Raw genomic sequence first — 25,786 nt, 5'->3', positions numbered from 1 at the left:
TGCTCCCCCACAGCCCGGTTTATCCTGTGCCTCCTCCTCGGACCAGGCTTCCGGTGGGTCTCCCCATCCTGGTCCATCCTGTGCCACCTCCCAGGACCAGGCCTCCAGTGGGTCTCCCCATCCTGGTCCATCCTGTGCCACCTCCCAGGACCAGGCCTCCAGTGGGTCTCCCCATCCTGGTCCATCCTGTGCCACTTCCCAGGACTAGGCCTCCAGTGGGTCTCACCTGTCCAGAGCAGTCAGAGCTGCCCGCCAGTCAACAGTCGTCAGAGCTGCCCGCCAGTCAACAGTCGTCAGAGCTGCCCGCCAGTCAACAGTCGTCAGAGCTGCCCGCCAGTCAACAGTCGTCAGAGCTGCCCGCCAGTCCTGAACTGCCGGAGTGGCCAGACTGCCCTGAACTGCCGGAGTGGCCAGACTGCCCTGAACTGCCGGAGTGGCCAGACTGCCGTGAACTGCCGGAGTGGCCAGCCTGCCGTGAACTGCCGGAGTGGCCAGACTGCCCTGAACTGCCGGAGTGGCCAGACTGCCCTGAACTGCCGGAGTGGCCAGACTGCCCTGAACTGCCAGAGTGGCGCAGCCAGGGACGCCCGCCAGCCGGGCGCAACCATCGCCGGCCGCCAGCCGGGCGCAACCAGGGACGCCCGCCAGCCGGGCGCAACCATCGCCGGCCGCCAGCCGGGCGCAACCAGGGTCGCCCGCCAGCCGGGCGCAACCATCGCCGGCCGCCAGCCGGGCGCAACCAGGGTCGCCCGCCAGCCGGGCGCAGCCATCGCCGCCTGCCAGCCGGGCGCAGTCAGCGTCGCCCACCAGACCTTCGGCGCGGCCAGGTGTGCCACCTAAGAGGGCAACGCCAAGGGTGGAGCAGAGGCCACGTCCCGCACCTGAGCCGCCGCCATAAGAAGGCCCACCCGGACCCTCCCCTTCAGAGTCAGGTTTTGCGGCCGGAGTCCGCACCTTTGGGGGGGGGGTACTGTAACGCCCTGGCCATAGAGAGGGGTTTTTTGTTCTTTATTTTGGTTAGGCCAGGGTGTTACATTGGGTGGGCGTTCTATGTTCCTTTTTCTATGTTTTGGTATTTCTTTGTTTTGGGCCATGTGTGTGGCTCCCAATCAGGCACAGCTGAAGCTCGTTGCTGCTGATTGGGAGTCACACATAAGGAGCATGTTTTTCCTTTGGGTTTTGTGGGTAATTGTTTCTGTTTTGAGTATTTTCCTAACAGGACTGTTTGCTGTCGTTTTTGTTCATTTTGTAGTGTTCTCTTGTTTTTTGAATTAAAATTCTAATGATGAACACATCCTCTGCTGCACCTTGGTTCCCTCTTCCAGACAGCCGTTACACATTGTGTTGTTTTAGTGTTCCCTTTATTTTCTTGAGCAGTGTATATAACGACTGTATATTGTGTGTATATGGAGGTAACTGCCAAAATAATGGAAATACCAATATAAAGTCTCTTAATAGGGGGTTGGGCCACCACGAGCCAGAACAGCTTCAATGCACCTTGGCATAGATTCTATAAGTGTCTGGAACTCCTGTCCTGTGGATGGGGGTATTGTCATCCTATGGGAGCATAGCCATGGTAGGCAAAATAATGGCCTGCCCAGCATTTTTATACATGACCCTAAGCATGAGGGGATGCTAATTGCTTAATTAACTCAAGAACCACACTGGTGTGGAAGCAATATACTTTGTATCACTCATTTACTCAAATGTTTTCATTAGTTTGGCAGTTACCTCCATAATAGCATTTGTTCAACTGTGAGTTTTGTAAGTGCGTGAGCTGCTCAGGCCCTGTGGTTCTGTGCACCCATGCAGTTTGTGATGTTTTGACTTGTGTGGGTGGGTGTGTGTGTGTGCATCTTAGTCTGAGTGTGTATCTTTGCAGAATGAGTTTGTATGTGTCTGAGAGTTGGTCTCTGTTCTATCTGTCGTGCTCAAGGAAGTGGTTTACCTATATCTACACCGGAAACTCACACGACACTAACTCCCAACACTCTTTTCCTTCTCTCCACTCCTCCATAGATGTTCAGTCTAACTCTACAGCCCACCTCGCTGTCTCTCTCTCTCTGTCTCTCAATGTTAGCCAGGTATCTGTGTTCACTATGCTCCCCACGGTAATCTTGAAGGGGACTCTCATCAAGAAATCTCAACAGAAGCGAAGGACGTCGCCCTGCAATTACAAGGAAAGATTATTTGTCTTGGACACCCAGGACCTGACCTATTCTGAACAGCGCCCTGGGGCATGTACAATTTGTATTGATACATTGTGTGGTTTGTTTGTTTATCAATTGCTGGCAAGAATTACATTTTGTTGAAATTCTTTTACATTTTACGGTTCAGCAGTGTCATTTTTTTATTAAATCGTATATTGAGTTATGAAGAAATATGACTTTTACATGAGTTACTTTATGGGGGTTGTATTGTTTGATGTGCAAATGAAAAGTTGTGAAGATGTTGATAGAAGGCTGTGTTCATCTTTAGAAAAAGCCCAGCCAGAAAGGCTGCATTGAGCTCTCCAGGATCAAGTGTGTGGAGATAGTGTGCAGTGAAGCCCCAATCCCCTGCAGCAACAAGTACCCCTTCCAGGTAAGACCACTGGAATGGTAATTACTGGAATGCTAATTACTGGAATGCTAATTACTGGAATGCTAATGACTGGAATGCTAATGACTGGAAAGCTAATTACTGGAATGCTAATGACTGGAATGCTAATGACTGGAAAGCTAATTACTGGAATGCTAATTACTGACCATTGGGAACACTTTACAATGACTTTCATTTATAAATAAGCCATGACACAGTTTTTTTCAAATATGCATAAATGTCTCAACAGGTTGTCCACGACAACTGTTACCTATACATCTTCGCCCCGGACAACGACTGTCGTCAGAGATGGGTCCGAGCTCTGAAGGAAGGTGAGCAGCAGTTATGGAAGACCACAGGTTTAACGTTAAACCCATAATACAAATACAACTCTCTCAGAGCTGAGTTCTCATATATACCATAATATATATACCATAGCATATATACCATAAGATACCAAAATCAACACATAATATTAAGTGTATTATATCAACATTATATTATAAGCTCTATGACACATTTGAGCCTCCATGTCTTACGCTGTATTTCATTTCTCTCTCTTGCCATGAAGAGACCAAGTGCAACGCATTACTCCTGAAGTATCACCCCAACTTCTGGATGGAGGGGAGGTGGCGGTGCTGTTACCAGACAGAGAAGATGGCTACAGGATGTCAGGAGTACGACCCTATGGGATATGGTACAGCTACCACACCACAGTATAATAATACTATTTCATTTGAAGAACACATTTCCCACACACAATGTCTATAATATGCATTATTATATGATTATGCTTATGATTATGATGATGATTATTGTTATGTCTTGCATACAAACCATTTATAATCCCTTTAAAAAGTATATAATGATAACTGCCAATAATGTGAGTTTTACCCCCTAGACCTTATTGACGCACTGGCGCGTCAATCTAAGTAACATAAAAAATTCCCCATCAAAATCCGTAAGTTTAAGCTAAAGATATCTGTTTATTCTGGGCTGCGTCTCAATCCACCACACCCGCCTATGTCGCCTTCCGCATCTGTGGTGGAAAGTGGCAGAGCTACAGCGCTGTTTGTAAGACCCAAAAATCGGTCTTCTCACGATAACGTCTGTAGCATTCGAATGGTTTAGCCTAAAAACTAATATGACCACTCTATAGACAAGGGAGACTCTCATAGGCCTCGTCTAAACGTAACCCATACAAATGAATGGAAGTATGGAGGTAATTTTGTGCTAAGAAAAATAAATATGTGTAAAAAATATATACACTACCAGTCAAAAGTGTGGACACACCTACTCATTCAAGGGGTTTTCTTTGTTTTTACTATTTTCTACGATGTAAAATAAAAGTGAAGACATACAAACTATGAAATAACACATTAGTAGTAACCAAAAAAGTGTTAAACAAATCAAAATATATTTGAGATTCTTCAAAGTAGCCACCCTTTGCCTTGATGACAGCTTTGCACACTCTTGGCACTCTCTCAACCAGCTTCACCTGGAATGCTTTTCCAAAAGTCTTGAAGGAGTTCCTACATATGTTGACCACTTTTTGGCTGCTTTTCCGTCACTTTGCGGTCTAACTCATCCCAAACCACCTCAATTGGGTTGAGGTTGGGAGATGGTGAAGGTCAGGTCATCTGATGCAGTACTACATCACTTTCCTTCTTGGTCAAATAGCCCTTACACAGCCTGGAGGTGTGTTGGGTAATTGTCCTGTTGAAAAACAAATGATAGTCCCACTATGCACAAAACAGATGGGATGGCGTATCACTGCAGAATTCTGTGGTTGCCATGCTGGTTAAGTGTGCCTTGAATTCTAAATAAATCACAGACAGTGTCACCACCAAAGCACCCCTACACCATCATTACTCCTCCATGCTTCCCGGTGGGAACCACACATGCGGAGAACATCCGTTCACCTACTCTGCGTCTAACAATGACACGGCAGGTGGAACCAAAAATATCAAATATGGATTCATCAGACCAAAGGACAGATTTTCACCAGTCTAATGTCCATTGCGCATGTTTCTTTGCCCAAGCAAGTCTCTTCTTCTTATTGGTGTCCTTTAGTAGTGGTTTCTTTTTATTTATTTCACCTTTATTTAACCAGGTAGGCAAGTTGAGAACAAGTTCTCATTTACAATTGTGACCTGGCCAAGATAAAGCAAAGTAGTTCGACACATACACCAACACAGAGTTACACATGGAGTAAAACAAACATACAGTCAATAATACAGTAGAAAAATAAGTCTATATACAATGTGAGCAAATGAGGTGAGATAAGGGAGGTAAAGGCAAAAAAGGCCATGGTGGCAAAGTAAATACAATATAGCAAGTAAAACACTGGAATGGTAGATTTGTAGTGGAAGAAAGTGCAACGTAGAAATAATGGGGTGCAAAGGAGCAAAATAAATAAATTAATAAATACAGTAGGGGAAGAGGTAGTTGTTTGGGCTAAATTATAGATGGGCTATGTACAGGTGCAGTGATCTGTGAGCTGCTCTGACAGCTGGTGCTTAAAGCTAGTGAGGGAGATAAGTGTTTCCAGTTTCAGAGATTTTTGTAGTTCGTTCCAGTCATTGGCAGCAGAGAACTGGAAAGAGAGGCGGCCAGAGGAGGAATTGGCTTTGGGGGTGACCAGAGAGATATACCTACTGGAGCGCGTGCTACAGGTGGGTGCTGCTATGGTGACCAGTGAGTGGAGATAAGGCGGGGACTTTACCTAGCAGGGTCTTGTAGATGACCTGGAGCCAGTGGGTTTGGCGACGAGTATGAAGCGAGGGCCAGTCAACGAGAGCATACAGGTCGCAGTGGTGGGTAGTATATGGGGCTTTGGTGACAAAACGGATGGCACTGTGATAGACTGCATCCAGTTTATTGAGTAGAGTATTGGAGGCTATTTTGTAAATGACATCGCCGAAGTCGAGGATCGGTAGGATGGTCAGTTTTACGAGGGTATGTTTGGCAGCATGAGTGAAGGATGCTTTGTAGCAATTTGACCATGAAGGCCTGATTCACGTAGTCTCTTCTGAACAGTTGATGTTAAGATGTGTCTGTTACCTGAACTCTGTGAAGCATTTGTTTGGGCTGCAATTTCTGAGGCTGGTAACTAATGAACTTTTCCTCTGTAGCAGAGGTAACTCTGGGTCTTCCTTTCCTGTGGCAGTCCTCATGAGAGCCAGTTTCATCACAGCGCTTGAAGTTCTTGAAATGTTCCGCATTTACTGAACTTCATGCCTTAAAGTAATGATGGACTGTCCTTTCTCTTTGCTTATTTGAGCTATTCTTGCCATAATATGGACTTGGTCTTTAACCAAATAGGGCTATCTTCTGTATACCACCCCTACCTTGTCACAACACAATTGATTGGCTCAAATGCATTAAGAAAGAAAGAAATTCCACAAATACATTTTTACAAGGCACCTGAAATGAAATGCATTCCAGGTGACTACCTCATGAAGCTGGTTGAGAGAATGCCAAGAGTGTGCAAAGCTGTCATCAAGGCAAAGGATGGCTACAGAGGAATCTGGTACTTTCCAGGTGTCTGGTACTGTATATGTATTTCCTGAGCTTTCTTATATCTCCTAGATATAGGACAGACACTTTAAAACCTTTCGTGTCTCTGACTTATTACATTTTGACCTGCTATTTTATCTAATCGATTACCTAACGTTTAATTGATTACATGATTTAATTAAACCATGCAACAATTAAACCATTAATAACCTGGGGCACCACGAAAGCATTCATTTATATAGAGTGCTTTTCTCCCTAATCCACTCTCTTATAGATCTGAAAATCTTTTATATCATTAGCAGTCAATTATTAATCGTCACCTGGATCGGTCTCATTCTGATTGTCATAAGTACTTGCTTATCTGCACGAACCCTAGCTAATAAGTTGAATCAGCTATACACAAATTGGCTTAATTATTTATTTGCTAAATACCTAGATAATCACACAGAATTACATATATATACACAGGATAGATCACACATGGATTACTAATCATGTCATGAAAAGCCCCTAGTAGGCTAACCCGATATGACGGCTGGTTACACAAAGGAAGGGGGTTGGGTTTGAATGAAAGAGCGGGAAGACTGAGGGACAAAGAGTTTGGGTCTCTATCGGACCTTGAGAAGCTATGTTACTGTAAATACAGAATGTTATGCATTCTAATAACCGCACATTCGGAAAAGGAAAAAACAAGATATTTACTCTGTGCTGCGCTTCGATAGATGGGTCGAAGATCGAAGACTAGTTTACCCAGCAGAGATCGCCATTGTCCTTTGAAGAATCTTTCTGGTCGTAGTGTTGTAAAGCGGATACGTTATAGTACCCTGTTGTTCTTCTGAGATTGTCTGTCCTTTCCTAGGCCACGTACATTTGCAGCTGATAACTCGACGTCTAGGAGGTATCACTTCTTCTTTAGTGAATAATCGTTCAAAGTTCATACCAAGTTGCCATAATCAGCTTGCGCTGTATTCTGGCTGGTCTGGTCGAAATTCACCATTCGAGTGTGGTGATCGTCACCTCCACGTTGTAATTCACCATTTTAAACATTAGGACAGCAGTCCTAACATTTCTGGAACTAAATGTTAATTTCGTTAGGTTGTAGTTGAAATTAGCCCTTTTAAACGTATGGACATCCTCATGTCATCTGGAACTAACAGGCTTTTGTACTGGGGGAAAGAAGGGCGTGTTTCATAGTTCTCAACCAATGTCTGTTCACTTGGGCGTGGCCACTGAGTGAGCATAGTTTACTTAGGAAAATAATTCTGTCATTCAGAAGCTAAAATTACATTAAATCTTTTCACAAATAGTTTCATATTTAAACATTTCAGTTGCACAACAATTCCATGTGAATCTGATAACTTGAATGTGCAGACTTTCCAAGATATAAATGATGTCGTCCTAACATCAGATATAATGTCCCAGACACCAACTGATCTGACATCATATTCTTTAAGTACCAAAGGACACTTTCAACTGGTTGAGAAAGGGAAATATTGTTCCATTCCCCAACCTTTTGATGTTACCATGCTCTCTCTATGTTAACAAAGGGCTTTCCAAGAGTCCATTCTGTAGAGTGGAGAGAAAAGGGGGAAAGGTATTTATGGGGGGGTCATTCACCTCACCCAACAGGGCAACGTCATTACAAACCTTATTCCTTATTCCTCTTTTTTGCCATTCGTGAATGTGTTATTCAATACGCTTCTATATATGGACTATAGTAGTAAAGGCCAAATTCAATATTTTATCACATATATATATTTTTTTTGATACCTAAAGGGTCCTAAAATTCTAAATCAAATAGCTAAATGATCCATGGTATCACCTTTTTAAAACAATTCCATATGTCAGCTTAGAACCCAGTGGTGTAAAGTACAAAAGTAAAAATGCTTTAATCACTACTTAAGTCGTTTTTTAGGGTATCTGTACTTTACGATTTATATTTTTTGCCAAGTTTTACTTTTACTTCACTACATTCCTAAAGAAAATGATATACTTTTTACTCCTTACATTTTCCGTGACACCCAAAAGTACTCGTTACATTTTGACAGGAAAATGGTCCTGAGAAGAGAACATCCTGGTCATCCCTACTGCCTCTGATCTGGCGGACTCACAAAACACAAATGCTTTGTTTGTAAATTATGTCTGAGTGTTGGAGTGAGCCCCTGGTTAACCGTCAATAAAAAAAATGTAATCAAATTATGCCGTCTGGTTTGCTTAATATAATGAATTTTAAAGGATTGATCGTTTTACTTTGCTACTTAAGTACATTTTAGCAATTCCATTTACTTTTGATACTTATTAAGTATATTTAAAACCAAATACTTTTAGACTTTTACTCAAGTAGTATTTTACTGGGTGAGTCATTTTCTATTAAGGAATCTTTACAATGACAATTGAGTACTTTTTCCACCACTGTTAGAACCCGAGAACTTTGAAGTATTAACCAGGAAATGCTCTTCTGTAGAGTCCAAGAAGCCTCTCCCTCCAACCCCGGACCCACAGGTAAATGTGCATGATAAGTTGCCTCTATTTACTTCACTGTGCCTGTAAATGTACAGTATGTTGCTGAGTCATATTAATGCTAAGGATCAGTGTTTCCCTTCCATCGTGGTACTAGCGGCAGCTCTCTGACCCGGGCCAGAGGGTGGTGGTAGCGCTACAGAACTACAGTCCCCATGAGGACACAGACCTGCCCCTTCACAAAGACCAGGAGTACATCCTGACTGACAGCTCCCACCATGACTGGTGGACGGTACAGGACCACAGAGGGTAAGGAGAGACAGCGTGATAACCATATGACAACCCTATGTCAACCCTATGAAAACCCCATGACAACCCTATGACAACCCTATGACAACCCTATGATAACCCTATGACAACCCTATGACAACCCTATGTCATATGATAACCTTATGACAACCCTGTGATCCTATCTGTAATATGTATTATTGGCTTTATAGTTGTACACACCTACAGTATTCATCCCATTTTGTCCTTTCCTTCAAAAGAAACTCAGGTTTTGTACCTTGCATGTATATAGCGGAGAAATCCTGCAACAACTTCAACAGATTTGAGTGAGTCTGATTTATATCAAATACAATTTTCCTGACTATTTATAAAGTTTAAAATAACAATTGTACCGTGTTCAGCCTTTTATTTCAGACATCTTATTGGTTGTCTTTGTTGTTTCTAATTCACATTCTTTTTTTTCAGATGGTACAACAAAGACATAACGAGAGGGAGAGCTGAGGAACTTCTGATGACAGAGGTAAAACAATGCCAACCATCTTCAGCTTGGTATTAAACTGTACTACAGAAGAGAGAGGACAGACATGTTGGGCTTGATTCAATCAAAAAGCAAGGTTATCACAATTACAACCAGACAAAACTGAAACTAGAGAGAAAGCATGTTTTTGTAACCCCTAAAAAAAAAAAAATATATATATATATATATGTGAATTATTTATTTATTTTTGATCACGTTTGAGAATGAGATGTTCATGTTTTGAATTTATCCTGAAAATCTTTTGCATCCAGCAGCAGAGATGCAAAAGCTGCATTTTGCAAGATGCACACAGACAGACAGACAGACAGACAGACAGACAGACAGACAGACAGACAGACAGACAGACAGACAGACAGACAGACAGACAGACAGACAGACAGACAGACAGACAGACAGACAGACAGACAGACAGACAGACAGACAGACAGACAGTAAAAACATGACAGTTTCCTCAGGTCCAGGATTTCCTGTTGTAAATATGTCATGCTGGATTTTACAGATGAGACATGGTGCATGGTGACAGTGGGAGGCTTGTGTAGTGTGACAGTTTGAGGGTTGTGTAGTGTGACAGTGGGAGGGGAGGGTTGTGTAGTGTGACAGTTTGAGGGGAGGGTTGTGTAGTGTGACGGTTTGAGGGGAGGCTTGTGTAGTGTGACAGTTTGAGGGTTGTGTAGTGTGACAGTGGGAGGGGAGGGTTGTGTAGTGTGACAGTTTGAGGGGAGGGTTGTGTAGTGTGACAGTGGGAGGGGAGGGTTGTGTAGTGTGACGGTGGGAGGGGAGCGTTGTGTAGTGTGACAGTGGGAGGGGAGCGTTGTGTAGTGTGACAGTGGGAGGGTTGTGTAGTGTGATGGTGGGAGGGGAGGGTTGTGTAGTGTGACAGTGGGAGGGGAGCGTTGTGTAGTGTGACGGTGGGAGGGGAGGGTTGTGTAGTGTGACAGTGGGAGGGGAGGGTTGTGTAGTGTGACAGTGGGAGGGGAGGGTTGTGTAGTGTGACGGTGGGAGGGGAGCGTTGTGTAGTGTGACAGTGGGAGGGTTGTGTAGTGTGACAGTGGGAGTGGAGCGTTGTGTAGTGTGACAGTGGGAGGGGAGCGTTGTGTAGTGTGACAGTGGGAGGGGAGGGTTGTGTAGTGTGACAGTGGGAGGGGAGGGTTGTGTAGTGTGACAGTGGGAGGGGAGGGTTGTGTAGTGTGACAGTGGGAGGGGAGGGTTGTGTAGTGTGACAGTGGGAGGGGAGCGTTGTGTAGTGTGACAGTGGGAGGGTTGTGTAGTGTGACGGTGGGAGGGGAGGGTTGTGTAGTGTGACAGTGGGAGGGGAGGGTTGTGTAGTGTGACGGTGGGAGGGGAGGGTTGTGTAGTGTGACAGTGGGAGGGGAGGGTTGTGTAGTGTGACAGTGGGAGGGGAGGGTTGTGTAGTGTGACGGTGGGAGGGGAGGGTTGTGTAGTGTGACAGTGGGAGGGGAGCGTTGTGTAGTGTGACAGTGGGAGGGGAGGGTTGTGTAGTGTGACAGTGGGAGGGGAGGGTTGTGTAGTGTGACAGTGGGAGTGGAGCGTTGTGTAGTGTGACAGTGGGAGGGTTGTGTAGTGTGACAGTGGGAGTGGAGCGTTGTGTAGTGCGACAGTGGGAGGGGAGCGTTGTGTAGTGTGACAGTGGGAGGGTTGTGTAGTGTGACGGTGGGAGGGGAGGGTTGTGTAGTGTGACAGTGGGAGGGTTGTGTAGTGTGACAGTGGGAGGGGAGAGTTGTGTAGTGTGACGGTGGGAGGGTTGTGTAGTGTGACAGTGGGAGGGGAGGGTTGTGTAGTGTGACAGTGGGAGGGAGGGTTGTGTAGTGTGACAGTGGGAGGGGAGGGTTGTGTAGTGTGACAGTGGGAGGGTTGTGTAGTGTGACGGTGGGAGGGGAGGGTTGTGTAGTGTGACAGTGGGAGGGGAGCGTTGTGTAGTGTGACAGTGGGAGGGGAGCGTTGTGTAGTGTGACAGTGGGAGGGGAGCGTTGTGTAGTGTGACAGTGGGAGGGGAGGGTTGTGTAGTGTGACAGTGGGAGGGGAGGGTTGTGTAGTGTGACAGTGGGAGGGGAGCGTTGTGTAGTGTGACAGTGGGAGGGTTGTGTAGTGTGACAATGGGAGTGGAGCGTTGTGTAGTGTGACAGTGGGAGGGTTGTGTAGTGTGACAGTGGGAGGGGAGGGTTGTGTAGTGTGACAGTGGGAGGGGAGGGTTGTGTAGTGTGACAGTGGGAGGGGAGGGTTGTGTAGTGTGACATTGAGAGGGGAGGGTTGTGTAGTGTGACAGTGGGAGGGTTGTGTAGTGTGACAGTGGGAGGGGAGGGTTGTGTAGTGTGACAGTGGGAGGGGAGGGTTGTGTAGTGTGACATTGAGAGGGTTGTGTAGTGTGACAGTGGGAGGGGAGGGTTGTGTAGTGTGACGGTGGGAGGGGAGGGTTGTGTAGTGTGACAGTGGGAGTGGAGGGTTGTGTAGTGTGACAGTGGGAGTGGAGCGTTGTGTAGTGTGACAGTGGGAGGGGAGCGTTGTGTAGTGTGACAGTGGGAGGGGAGGGTTGTGTAGTGTGACAGTGGGAGTGGAGCGTTGTGTAGTGTGACAGTGGGAGGGGAGCGTTGTGTAGTGTGACAGTGGGAGTGGAGGGTTGTGTAGTGTGACAGTGGGAGTGGAGCGTTGTGTAGTGTGACAGTGGGAGGGGAGCGTTGTGTAGTGTGACGGTGGGAGGGGAGGGTTGTGTAGTGTGACGGTGGGAGGGGAGCGTTGTGTAGTGTGACAGTGGGAGGGGAGGGTTGTGTAGTGTGACGGTGGGAGTGGGAGGGTTGTGTAGTGTGACAGTGGGAGGGGAGGGTTGTGTAGTGTGACAGTGGGAGGGGAGGGTTGTGTAGTGTGACAGTGGGAGGGGAGGGTTGTGTAGTGTGACAGTGGGAGGGGAGGGTTGTGTAGTGTGACATTGAGAGGGTTGTGTAGTGTGACAGTGGGAGGGGAGGGTTGTGTAGTGTGACAGTGGGAGGGTTGTGTAGTGTGACAGTGGGAGGGGAGGGTTGTGTAGTCTGACAGTGGGAGGGAAGGGTTGTGTAGTGTGACGGTGGGAGGGGAGGGTTGTGTAGTGTGACAGTGGGAGGGGAGCGTTGTGTAGTGTGACAGTGGGAGGGGAGGGTTGTGTAGTGTGACAGTGGGAGGGGAGGGTTGTGTAGTGTGACAGTGGGAGGGGAGGGTTGTGTAGTCTGACAGTGGGAGGGAAGGGTTGTGTAGTGTGACGGTGGGAGGGGAGGGTTGTGTAGTGTGACAGTGGGAGGGGAGCGTTGTGTAGTGTGACAGTGGGAGGGGAGGGTTGTGTAGTGTGACAGTGGGAGGGGAGGGTTGTGTAGTGTGACATTGAGAGGGTTGTGTAGTGTGACAGTGGGAGGGGAGGGTTGTGTAGTGTGACAGTGGGAGGGTTGTGTAGTGTGACAGTGGGAGGGGAGGGTTGTGTAGGTTGACGGTGGGAGGGGAGCGTTGTGTAGTGTGACAGTGGGAGGGGAGGGTTGTGTAGTGTGACGGTGGGAGGGGAGCGTTGTGTAGTGTGACGGTGGGAGGGGAGGGTTGTGTAGTGTGACAGTGGGAGGGGAGCGTTGTGTAGTGTGACAGTGGGAGGGGAGGGTTGTGTAGTGTGACAGTGGGAGGGGAGGGTTGTGTAGTGTGACGGTGGGAGGGGAGGGTTGTGTAGTGTGACAGTGGGAGGGGAGGGTTGTGTAGTGTGACGGTGGGAGGGGAGGGTTGTGTAGTGTGACGGTGGGAGGGGAGGGTTGTGTAGTGTGACGGTGGGAGGGGAGGGTTGTGTAGTGTGACGGTGGGAGGGGAGGGTTGTGTAGTGTGACAGTGGGAGGGGAGCGTTGTGTAGTGTGACGGTGGGAGGGGAGGGTTGTGTAGTGTGACGGTGGGAGGGGAGGGTTGTGTAGTGTGACGGTGGGAGAGGGAGGGTTGTGTAGTGTGACAGTGGGAGGGGAGGGTTGTGTAGTGTGACAGTGGGAGGGGAGGGTTGTGTAGTGTGACGGTGGGAGTGGAGCGTTGTGTAGTGTGACAGTGGGAGGGGAGCGTTGTGTAGTGTGACAGTGGGAGGGTTGTGTAGTGTGATGGTGGGAGGGGAGGGTTGTGTAGTGTGACAGTGGGAGGGGAGGGTTGTGTAGTGTGACAGTGGGAGGGGAGGGTTGTGTAGTGTGACAGTGGGAGGGGAGGGTTGTGTAGTGTGACAGTGGGAGGGTTGTGTAGTGTGACAGTGGGAGGGGAGGGTTGTGTAGTGTGACAGTGGGAGGGGAGGGTTGTGTAGTGTGACAGTGGGAGGGGAGCGTTGTGTAGTGTGACGGTGGGAGGGGAGGGTTGTGTAGTGTGACAGTGGGAGGGGAGGGTTGTGTAGTGTGACAGTGGGAGGGGAGGGTTGTGTAGTGTGACGGTGGGAGGGGAGGGTTGTGTGACAGTGGGAGTGGAGCGTTGTGTAGTGTGACAGTGTGAGGGGAGGGTTGTGTAGTGTGACAGTGGGAGGGGAGGGTTGTGTAGTGTGACAGTGGGAGGGGAGGGTTGTGTAGTGTGACGGTGGGAGGGGAGGGTTGTGTAGTGTGGGAGGGGAGGGTTGTGTAGTGTGACAGTGGGAGGGTTGTGTAGTGTGACAGTGGGAGTGGAGCGTTGTGTAGTGTGACAGTGGGAGGGGAGGGTTGTGTAGTGTGACAGTGGGAGGGTTGTGTAGTGTGACAGTGGGAGGGTTGTGTAGTGTGACAGTGGGAGTGGAGCGTTGTGTAGTGTGACAGTGGGAGGGGAGGGTTGTGTAGTGTGACAGTGGGAGGGGAGGGTTGTGTAGTGTGACAGTGGGAGGGGAGCGTTGTGTAGTGTGACGGTGGGAGGGGAGCGTTGTGTAGTGTGACAGTGGGAGGGGAGGGTTGTGTAGTGTGACAGTGGGAGGGGAGGGTTGTGTAGTGTGACAGTGGGAGGGGAGGCTTGTGTAGTGTGACAGTGGGAGGGGAGCGTTGTGTAGTGTGACAGTGGGAGGGGAGGGTTGTGTAGTGTGACAGTGGGAGGGGAGGGTTGTGTAGTGTGACGGTGGGAGGGGAGGGTTGTGTAGTGTGACAGTGGGAGGGGAGGGTTGTGTAGTGTGGGAGGGGAGGGTTGTGTAGTGTGACATTGAGAGGGAAGGGTTGTGTAGTGTGACAGTGGGAGGGGAGCGTTGTGTAGTGTGACGGTGGGAGGGGAGGGTTGTGTAGTGTGGGAGGGGAGGGTTGTGTAGTGTGACATTGAGAGGGAAGGGTTGTGTAGTGTGACAGTGGGAGGGTTGTGTAGTGTGACAGTGGGAGGGGAGCGTTGTGTAGTGCGACAGTGGGAGGGTTGTGTAGTGTGACAGTGGGAGGGGAGCGTTGTGTAGTGTGACGGTGGGAGGGGAGTGTTGTGTAGTGTGACGGTGGGAGGGGAGGGTTGTGTAGTGTGACGGTGGGAGGGGAGGGTTGTGTAGTGTGACAGTGGGAGGGGAGGGTTGTGTAGTGTGACAGTGGGAGGGGAGCGTTGTGTAGTGTGACGGTGGGAGGGGAGGGTTGTGTAGTGTGACGGTGGGAGGGGAGGGTTGTGTAGTGTGACGGTGGGAGAGGGAGGGTTGTGTAGTGTGACAGTGGGAGGGGAGGGTTGTGTAGTGTGACAGTGGGAGGGGAGGGTTGTGTAGTGTGACGGTGGGAGGGGAGCGTTGTGTAGTGTGACAGTGGGAGGGGAGCGTTGTGTAGTGTGACAGTGGGAGGGTTGTGTAGTGTGATGGTGGGAGGGGAGGGTTGTGTAGTGTGACAGTGGGAGGGGAGGGTTGTGTAGTGTGACAGTGGGAGGGGAGGGTTGTGTAGTGTGACAGTGGGAGGGGAGGGTTGTGTAGTGTGACAGTGGGAGGGTTGTGTAGTGTGACAGTGGGAGGGGAGGGTTGTGTAGTGTGACAGTGGGAGGGGAGGGTTGTGTAGTGTGACAGTGGGAGGGGAGCGTTGTGTAGTGTGACGGTGGGAGGGGAGGGTTGTGTAGTGTGACAGTGGGAGGGGAGGGTTGTGTAGTGTGACAGTGGGAGGGGAGGGTTGTGTAGTGTGACGGTGGGAGGGGAGGGTTGTGTGACAGTGGGAGTGGAGCGTTGTGTAGTGTGACAGTGTGAGGGGAGGGTTGTGTAGTGTGACAGTGGGAGGGGAGGGTTGTGTAGTGTGACAGTGGGAGGGGAGGGTTGTGTAGTGTGACGGTGGGAGGGGAGGGTTGTGTAGTGTGGGAGGGGAGGGTTGTGTAGTGTGACAGTGGGAGGGTTGTGTAGTGTGACAGTGGGAGTGGAGCGTTGTGTAGTGTGACAGTGGGAGGGGAGGGTTGTGTAGTGTGACAGTGGGAGGGTTGTGTAGTGTGACAGTGGGAGGGTTGTGTAGTGTGACAGTGGGAGTGGAGCGTTGTGTAGTGTGACAGTGGGAGGGGAGGGTTGTGTAGTGTGACAGTGGGAGGGGAGGGTTGTGTAGTGTGACAGTGGGAGGGGAGCGTTGTGTAGTGTGACGGTGGGAGGGGAGCGTTGTGTAGTGTGACAGTGGGAGGGGAGGGTTGTGTAGTGTGACAGTGGGAGGGGAGGGTTGTGTAGTGTGACAGTGGGAGGGGAGGCTTGTGTAGTGTGACAGTGGGAGGGGAGCGTTGTGTAGTGTGACAGTGGGAGGGGAGGGTTGTGTAGTGTGACAGTGGGAGGGGAGGGTTGTGTAGTGTGACGGTGGGAGGGGAGGGTTGTGTAGTGTGACAGTGGGAGGGGAGGGTTGTGTAGTGTGGGAGGGGAGGGTTGTGTAGTGTGAAATTGAGAGGGAAGGGTTGTGTAGTGTGACAGTGGGAGGGGAGCGTTGTGTAGTGTGACGGTGGGAGGGGAGGGTTGTGTAGTGTGGGAGGGGAGGGTTGTGTAGTGTGACATTGAGAGGGAAGGGTTGTGTAGTGTGACAGTGGGAGGGTTGTGTAGTGTGACAGTGGGAGGGGAGCGTTGTGTAGTGCGACAGTGGGAGGGTTGTGTAGTGTGACAGTGGGAGGGGAGCGTTGTGTAGTGTGACGGTGGGAGGGGAGTGTTGTGTAGTGTGACGGTGGGAGGGGAGGGTTGTGTAGTGTGACGAGTGGGAGGGGAGGGTTGTGTAGTGTGACAGTGGGAGGGGAGGGTTGTGTAGTGTGACAGTGGGAGGGGAGCGTTGTGTAGTGTGACAGTGGGAGGGGAGGGTTGTGTAGTGTGACAGTGGGAGGGTTGTGTAGTGTGACAGTGGGAGGGTTGTGTAGTGTGACAGTGGGAGGGGAGGGTTGTGTAGTGTGACAGTGGGAGGGGAGGGTTGTGTAGTGTGACAGTGGGAGGGGAGGGTTGTGTAGTGTGACGGTGGGAGGGGAGGGTTGTGTAGTGTGACAGTGGGAGGGTTGTGTAGTGTGACAGTGGGAGGGGAGGGTTGTGTAGTGTGACAGTGGGAGGGGAGGGTTGTGTAGTGTGACAGTGGGAGGGGAGGGTTGTGTAGTGTGACGGTGGGAGGGGAGGGTTGTGTAGTGTGACAGTGGGAGGGTTGTGTAGTGTGACAGTGGGAGGGGAGGGTTGTGTAGTGTGACGGTGGGAGGGGAGGGTTGTGTAGTGTGACAGTGGGAGGGGAGGGTTGTGTAGTGTGACAGTGGGAGGGGAGGGTTGTGTAGTGTGACAGTGGGAGGGGAGGGTTGTGTAATGTGACGGTGGGAGGGGAGGGTTGTGTAGTGTGACAGTGGGAGGGGAGGGTTGTGTAGTGTGACAGTGGGAGGGTTGTGTAGTGTGACAGTGGGAGTGGGAGGGTTGTGTAGTCTGACAGTGGGAGGGTTGTGTAGTGTGACAGTGGGAGGGGAGGGTTGTGTAGTGTGACAGTGGGAGGGTTGTGTAGTGTGACAGTGGGAGGGGAGGGTTGTGTAGTGTGACAGTGGGAGGGGAGGGTTGTGTAGTGTGACAGTGGGAGGGGAGGGTTGTGTAGTGTGACAGTGGGAGGGGAGGGTTGTGTAGTGTGGGAGGGGAGGGTTGTGTAGTGTGGGAGGGGAGGGTTGTGTAGTGTGACGGTGGGAGGGGAGGGTTGTGTAGTGTGGGAGGGGAGGGTTGTGTAGTGTGACGGTGGGAGGGGAGGGTTGTGTAGTGTGACAGTGGGAGGGGAGGGTTGTGTAGTGTGACGGTGGGAGGGGAGCGTTGTGTAGTGTGACAGTGGGAGTGGAGGGTTGTGTAGTGTGACAGTGGGAGTGGAGGGTTGTGTAGTGTGACGGTGGGAGGGTTGTGTAGTGTGACAGTGGGAGGGGAGGGTTGTGTAGTGTGACAGTGGGAGGGGAGGGTTGTGTAGTGTGACGGTTGGAGGGGAGGGTTGTGTAGTGTGACAGTGGGAGGGGAGGGTTGTGTAGTGTGACGGTGGGAGGGGAGGGTTGTGTAGTGTGACAGTGGGAGGGGAGGGTTGTGTAGTGTGACGGTGGGAGGGGAGGGTTGTGTAGTGTGGGAGGGGAGGGTTGTGTAGTGTGGGAGGGGAGGGTTGTGTAGTGTGACGGTGGGAGGGGAGGGTTGTGTAGTGTGGGAGTGGGAGGGTTGTGTAGTGTGACAGTGGGAGGGGAGGGTTGTGTAGTGTGACGGTTGGAGGGGAGGGTTGTGTAGTGTGACAGTGGGAGGGGAGGGTTGTGTAGTGTGACGGTTGGAGGGGAGGGTTGTGTAGTGTGACAGTGGGAGGGGAGGGTTGTGTAGTGTGACGGTGGGAGGGGAGGGTTGTGTAGTGTGACAGTGGGAGTGGGAGGGTTGTGTAGTGTGACGGTGGGAGTGGAGGGTTGTGTAGTGTGGGAGTGGGAGGGTTGTGTAGTGTGACGGTGGGAGGGGAGGGTTGTGTAGTGTGACGGTGGGAGTGGAGGGTTGTGTAGTGTGGGAGTGGGAGGGTTGTGTAGTGTGACGGTTAGAGGGTAGAGTGGGTGTTGTGCATTTCAAGCTCTCGTCCTTTGTGGAGTCTCACTGTGTTATCATGTCAAGCCTTATTTCCATAAGTAGAGATTGAAAAGACAATTTCCACGTCACTCAAGTATGATATGACATACAACAAATTCAACCTAATGGACTCAACAGATACAATTCTGATTGATCCTTCTGAAATGAAATGTTGTGTTTGTTCTTGCAGGGTAAGGAAGGAGCCTTCATGGTGCGAGACTCCAGGCATGCAGGCCTCTACACTGTGTCTGTCTTCACTAAAGCCCCAGGGTAACTACTGCCTGTTTCAGCCATGTCACTCAGCTTTAATGACAGTCAGTTAAAGGGGCAATCAGCGATTGGTATTGGGACGTCCCTAGCTCTGTCTATGAATTTGAAAGTGGTTACATGTCTCCAGCCCCATCCCTCAGCTTTTTACCAAATCAGTGGCTGGTTGTCTGCTTTGTTATTGTTTGAACTGCATATCGCCACTTTAAAGATTTTGCTATGGCATAGTTACATGATGATGAACCACCTTCAGATCCAACGGGCAGAAGAACCCGCGGGTGAAGCACTACCAGATCAGACAGTCAGAGGCAGAGGAAACGTCCAAGTTCTACCTGGCAGAGAAATACCTGTTCATGACTATTCCTGAGCTCATCCATTACCACCAACACAACGCTGCAGGTACCTGAGCTACCTAATACAGCTGTTTACAGGCCAGTGGGATCTATTTGGACATGCACCACAAACTGGGTTTGTTAGTCCGTTGAGATAAAGGCATCTTCAGGGGTCATGAAAGGTTCTACCAGCACACGTGGATCTCCCACAGTAGAGAGGGAGATGGGAGAGGAGTGTTAAATGTAGTATGAAATGGTTCTATACATTCTATGGTCCCGATGTTCTTCCCTTAGTATAGCGTGGAATCGTTTCCTTGCATCAACATTCTACAGAGGAAACTGCCTGTAAAGTAAGAGTTCATGTGTTCTATTGTTGAGGCAGAATAGCCTAAAGCCTCTACATTATCTAACTCCCAGTGTATGCAAACATAGTTTTGTGGTTTAATGTTGACATTCAACCTGTGTGTGTGTGTGTGTGTGTGTGTGTGTGTGTGTGTGTGTGTTTGTGTGTGTGTGTGTGTGTGTGTGTGTGTGTGTGTGTGTGTGTGTGTGTGTGTGTGTATCCTCTGCAGGTCTGATCACGCGACTGAGGCATCCTGTCTCTCAGGGTAGAGAGAGCTCTCAGAGCCCTGCGGAACTCTCAGAAGGTCAGAGGTCGACCTGCTGCTTCTGCCTCCAGGCAGCCAGCAGCCATTTTGTTTGGTTATTGATTATGGAATGTATCATAGAGATAGTTAGAGGACTCATTTTTGCATCTGTGCCATTACAGTGTCTGTTATAGCATGGGCAGATGAGTCCTCTAACTATCTCTATGGAAGTTTCCTAATCCTGAATTACATGACAATTCTAAAGATCAAACACAAAGCAGATAACACACCAGACGCTTATATGTTATAGATAAGTTACTGTGTAATAAAGATATGCTTAAACAAATCATATGCATGATAGTGAGAATTGGCATGTGTTTTGCTATTCTAAAAGCATTTGGACTGGGATGACATAAGTGGTGATATAAGGTAGACACGTGTGTGACAGCCCCAACTGTTACCAATAGGCAGGCAGCTCCACCACACCCTGAAAACCTCCAGACAGGAGGGACTACCTAGAGGTGAATGTGGCAGGCAACCACAGTGTACCATGTTGTGTTCAGGCTTGATGTATTTTCTAATAATTGCATTAGTATGTCATTATTACCTATGCACTCTCTCTCCCCCTTCCCCCCTCCCCCTCCCTCCCCCTCCCTCTCCCCCCTCCCTCTCTCTTCTCCTCGCCCCTCCCTCCCTCCCTCCCTCTCCCTACCCCTTCCCTCTCTCTCCCCCTCCCTCTCCCTACTCCCACCATCCAGGTCAGTGGGAGGTGGACCCGGCAGAGCTGACTCTAGGTGAGGAAGTGGGCAGCGGTCAGTTTGGCCTGGTACTCCAGGGGCAGTGGAGAGAGCGCAGGGTAGCAGTGAAGATGGTCAGGGAGGGAGCCATGTCTGAGGAGGACTTCAAAGAGGAGGCCAGGGTCATGACGTGAGTGGAATTTATAGTGGAGGGGGGACATCTTAGAAGACACCCTATTCCCTACATAGTGGGTTAATATAACCAGAGTCTACTCACATCAAATGCAGGGCTGTGTCTTAAATGACACCCTGGACCCATACTATGTAATTAACTACATTTGATCAGATCATGTGTGTGTGTGTGTATATACGTGTACCCATGTGTGTGTGTGTGTGTGTGTGTGTGTGTGTGTGTGTGTGTGTGTGTGTGTGTGCGCGCGTGCATACTTGTGCCTGTGTGTGTGTCCGTGTTGCAGGATGCTGTCCCACTGTAAACTGGTGCAGCTGTATGGTGTGTGTACCCAGCATTCTCCCATGTGTCTGGTGTTTGAGTTGATGGAGCAGGGCTGCCTGTCAGACTACCTCCGAGCCAGGAGGGGGAGTATGTCCCAGGACAGCCTACTGGGGATGTGTCTGGACGTCAGTGAAGGGATGGCATACCTGGAGAGCAACAACTTCATCCACAGAGACCTGGTAACCCATCCAAAGACACTTTCAGACCTGAACATGTGTGTTTCTGTACGTGTGTGTGCGTGCGAACGTTCTTGATTGCGTGTGAGCTTGTTCAGTCAAGTCACAATTTATTTTAAGCACATTTAACAAGTCTCAACACACTTTACAGAGAAATATTTTATTAATGTATATAAACAGAACACAGAATATCTTAGAAAGTGTTGGTTTACCTCACAGGCCTAGCATCAAGGAACTGTAAGACATCTCTGCTTGGTTAAGGCCTAGATGTATTTTCAGTGATAGTGGAGTGTATAGTATATAAGATGGACAAACTACTGCAGATCGTAAGTGTGTGTTCTGAACCCAACCCTCACAGGCAGCCAGAAACTGTCTGGTTTCCTGCAACAACGTGGTGAAGGTGTCTGATTTTGGAATGACCAGGTGAGTTTGTGACAGACAGGTTTATGCTCATTGAGGTTGTGTGTTTTCAATAAAGGCCAGAATATATGATGATTCAGGGTGAAGAGCAGTTGAAGACTTGAACCAGTGACCCGCCCTAAGGTAGCAGGGGAACTACCACCTGTGCATTAAACGGTCAGACTCGGTAGGGGGCTAAGTGCATCTATACATGGAAGCTGCAGAGATGCACACAGATAACCGTGTATGTCCTCTCCTGTCCTGTCCTACCAGGTTTGTTCTAGATGACCAGTACACCAGCTCTCAGGGCTCCAAGTTCCCCATCAAGTGGTCTTCTCCTGAGGTCATCAAGTACTGCAAGTTCAGCAGCAAGTCTGATGTCTGGTCCTTTGGTAGGTTTATTCATCCTCTCTGAGAGCGTCTGGTCCTTTGGTAGGTTTATTCATCCTCTCTGAGACTGTCTGGTCCTTTGGTAGGTTTATTCATCCTCTCTGAGAGCGTCTGGTCCTTTGGTAGGTTTATTCATCCTCTCTGAGACAGTATGGTCCTTTGGTAGGTTTATTCATCCTCTCTGAGACAGTCTGGTCCTTTGGTAGGTTTATTCATCCTCTCTGAGAGCGTCTGGTCCTTTGGTAGGTTTATTCATCCTCTCTGAGACAGTCTGGTCCTTTGGTAGGTTTATTCATCCTCTCTGAGAGCGTCTGGTCCTTTGGTAGGTTTATTCATCCTCTCTGAGACAGTCTGGTCCTTTGGTAGGTTTATTCATCCTCTCTGAGAGCGTCTGGTCCTTTGGTAGGTTTATTCATCCTCTCTGAGAGCGTCTGGTCCTTTGGTAGGTTTATTCATCCTCTCTGAGAGCGTCTGGTCCTTTGGTAGGTTTATTCATCCTCTCTGAGACAGTCTGGTCCTTTGGTAGGTTTATTCATCCTCTCTGAGAGCGTCTGGTCCTTTGGTAGGTTTATTCATCCTCTCTGAGAGCGTCTGGTCCTTTGGTAGGTTTATTCATCCTCTCTGAGACAGTCTGGTCCTTTGGTAGGTTTATTCATCCTCTTTGAGACAGTATGGTCCTTTGGTAGGTTTATTCATCCTCTCTGAGAGCGTCTGGTCCTTTGGTAGGTTTATTCATCCTCTCTGTGAGCGTCTGGTCCTTTGGTAGGTTTATTCATCCTCTCTGAGAGCGTCTGGTCCTTTGGTAGGTTCATTCATCCTCTCTGAGACAGTCTGGTCCTTTGGTAGGTTTATTCATCCTCTCTGAGCCAGTCTGGTCCTTTGGTAGGTTTATTCATCCTCTCTGAGAGCGTCTGGTCCTTTGGTAGGTTTATTCATCCTCTCTGAGAGCGTCTGGTCCTTTGGTAGGTTTATTCATCCTCTCTGAGACAGTCTGGTCCTTTGGTAGGTTTATTCATCCTCTTTGAGACAGCCTGGTCCTTTGGTAGGTTTATTCATCCTCTCTGAGACAGTCTGGTCCTTTGGTAGGTTTATTCATCCTCTCTGAGAGCGTCTGGTCCTTTGGTAGGTTTATTCATCCTCTCTGAGACAGTCTGGTCCTTTGGTAGGTTTATTCATCCTCTCTGAGACAGTCTGGTCCTTTGGTAGGTTTATTCATCCTCTCTGAGAGCGTCTGGTCCTTTGGTAGGTTTATTTGTTTCTCTGTGAGATTGTTGTGCATTGTCAGACACTGAGCTTCTTCAAATTCTAAACCGTTATCATATTAGAGGTATGATGAATGAATGTTGAATCTCCTCTCCTCCCCACTCCTCCTGCCCTCCTCTCCTCCCCACTCCTCTCTCCTCCCCTCCTCCTCCCCTCTACTCCCCTTCTCCCCACTCCTCTCTCCTCCCCTCCTCCTCCCCTCTACTCCTCTCCTCCCCACTCCTCTCTCCTCCCCTCCTCCTCCCCTCTACTCCCCTTCTCCCCACTCCTCTCTCCTCCCCTCCTCCTCCCCTCTACTCCCCTTCTCCCCACTCCTCTCTCCTCCCCTCCTCCTCCCCTCTACTCCTCTCCTCCCCACTCCTCTCTCCTCCCCTCCTCCTCCTCTCTACTCCCCTTCTCGCCATTCCTCTCCTCCAGGTGTGTTTATGTGGGAGGTGTATACGGAGGGCCGTCTGCCCTATGACAACCGGTCTAATCTTGAGGTGGTGGAGGCCCTGAATGCAGGCCTGAGGCTGCTTAAACCCAGGCAGGCCCCAGAGGCTGTGCACCTCCTCATGGAGTGGTGCTGGAAGGAGGTGGGTGGGAATGATCTACCTGTTTCACACCTGTAGCTTACTGACTCACCTGTACTGTTAGTGTAGTGCGGGTGGGTGTAGTGTGGTGTAGATGGGTGTAGTTGGGTGGGTGTGGGTGGGTGTAATGTGGGTGGGTGGGTGTGGTTGTAGTGTGGGTGGGTGGGTGGGTGTGTGTGGTTGTAGTGTGGGTGGGTGAACTGTGGGTGTAGTGTAGATGGGTGTAGTTGGGTGGGTGTGATCTACCTGTTTCACACCTGTAGCTTACTGACTCACCTGTACTGTTAGTGTAGTGTGGGTGGGTGTAGTGTAGTGTAGATGGGTGTAGTTGGGTGTGTGGGTGTAGTGTGGGTGGGTGTTTGTAGATAGGCGTAGTTGGGTGTGTGTGGGTGTAGGGTGTGTGTGTGTGAGTGGGTGTAGTGTGGGTGGGTGTAGTGTGTGTGTGTGTGTGGGTGGGTGTAGTTTTGTGTGTGGGTGGGTGTAGTTGGATGGGTGTGGGTGGGTGTAGTTGTGGGGTGGGTGGGTGTAGTTGTGTGGGTGTGGGTGGGTGTAGTTGGGGGGGTGGGTGGGTTGGTGTAGTTGGGTGGGTGTTGGTGGGTGGGTGTAGTTGGGTGGGTGGGTATAGCTGGGTGTGTGGGTGCAGTTGAGTGTAGGTGTAGTTGGGTGGGTGTAGTTCGGGGTGGGTGGGTGTAGTTGGGTGGGTGTGAGTGGGTGTAGTTGGGTGTGTGTGTGGGGGTGCGTGTGTGTGGGTGGGTTGAAGATGAGTTGATTATTTGAATCAGTGTTAGGGTAAAAATGAAATGTGCAACTCTTGGGGTCCCCAGGACCGAGTTTGGGAAATGTTGCAGTAGACAGACTCACCTGTACCTTACTGATTCAGCTTGGTAGGTTGGTTCACCTGTACCTTAGTGATTCAGCTTGGTAGGTTGGTTCACCTGTACCTTACTGATTCAGCTTGGTAGGTTGGTTCACCTGTGCTCTTAGTGTAGCATGTGTTTTAAGCATAATGTCTTGTGATTGATCTGTCTCTTTCTGTGTAGAAACCAGACGACCGTCCATCTTTTGCTCTCCTGCTGCACGAGCTGGCCTTGCTCTCAGACCTCTGAGCCTGAACAAACAAGCTATTCAACCAAACCTGGTGTGCTAACCAGCTATCCGGGGTAAATCATGCCAGAATAATTTTGCTCAACCAAACTGAAGATACTGTACGAAATATACTTAGCTAGCTGTGTTTCTTATTTATTAATTTCCTTCAAGTTTCTATTTATTTTGTAGCAAATCATATTTTTATTAAATTTAGAAATCTACTTCTCTTGTGTCTTGATACATTTTTTCTGTTTATTGTGTTAATTAGTTGTTTCATAAACTTACTTTTGTTTGATTTTACTGTCTGTCGCTCAAAGTCTGACCATCAGAGGGCCCCCACAACCCATTTACCCATGATGTCATAATGCAGGCTATTCCCATCATCTACAGACTTTCTTATGTACTAGGATCTCTGTATAGCAGGCTACTGCAGTCCTAATATCAAATAACCACAATGCATAATACTCATTACTGTTCACTTGTCTATACAGTAACTGTAGTAGTCTAACTGTAAGTGGTTTTAGTGTATCCAGTGTTCTCACGCAGACACACAAACACACTGCCCTGATGGTTCCAGACAGCCCTGCATGCCTGCTCTGGTTGCTGTGACAACGAGGCCTGAATGGGTACAAGTACTGGCAAAGTAATACCCTGTCAGGCAGAAAGTATACATAGAATTACATATACGATCTCTGTGGGAGTATGGATGTATGTAGATGAATATACTAGATAAATAGAGATAGATCGACATATACAGGAGTAGATTGATATAGATAACTCCATACAGTAGGGTACCTATGCAGTTTCAGGGCTATTCTATTAAATCTCTATACAATCCATTGTAAGGTGACTGAATGAAATACTCAAAATATTTAGTTTTCTTCTAAAAACACATGTGCCTCTAAGATGGCATACTAGGCCTATACAGTTATGTCAAGGACTGGACGCTGTATCCTGTGCAGTTGATGTGATCAAAGTTCAGTTTGACACCATCTGTCCTGGAAACCGGGTCATTGAGGTGCGTGTGCTGTGCATGGTAAATAAGCAACATCCAATCAAATTGAAATGGGGAAGAATGTGAAGCACGTTTCAATGTTGTCCTAATGGCTATGATATAATTTCAAGGGGAATAGTTTGTAGAGAATA

At 49.1% G+C, this 25,786-nt stretch overlaps 1 protein-coding gene across 1 annotated transcript; it reads left to right on the top strand.

Moving 5' to 3' along the window:
* The first annotated feature begins 1,976 nt into the window (after positions 1-1,976).
* LOC106604351 (tyrosine-protein kinase ITK/TSK) lies at positions 1,977-24,861 on the top strand. The gene is made up of 17 exons (XM_045717943.2): positions 1,977-2,237; positions 2,479-2,583; positions 2,831-2,912; positions 3,152-3,277; positions 8,564-8,601; positions 8,717-8,868; positions 9,108-9,173; positions 9,313-9,367; positions 18,508-18,587; positions 18,838-18,983; positions 19,489-19,563; positions 20,262-20,430; positions 20,717-20,933; positions 21,289-21,353; positions 21,603-21,721; positions 23,400-23,557; positions 24,595-24,861. The coding sequence occupies exons 1-17, from the start codon at positions 2,100-2,102 to the stop codon at positions 24,658-24,660; spliced, it is 1,857 nt and encodes a 618-aa protein (XP_045573899.1). The 5' UTR covers positions 1,977-2,099; the 3' UTR covers positions 24,661-24,861.
* The last annotated feature ends 925 nt before the right edge of the window (positions 24,862-25,786 follow it).

The sequence above is a fragment of the Salmo salar genome, chromosome 05, assembly GCF_965601325.2.
Source record: "Salmo salar chromosome 05, fSalSal1, whole genome shotgun sequence".
NCBI classification, from domain to species: Eukaryota; Metazoa; Chordata; class Actinopteri; order Salmoniformes; family Salmonidae; genus Salmo; species Salmo salar.
Note: the sequence above shows the minus strand (reverse complement) of the source record. Positions and strands in the feature narration are given on the sequence as shown.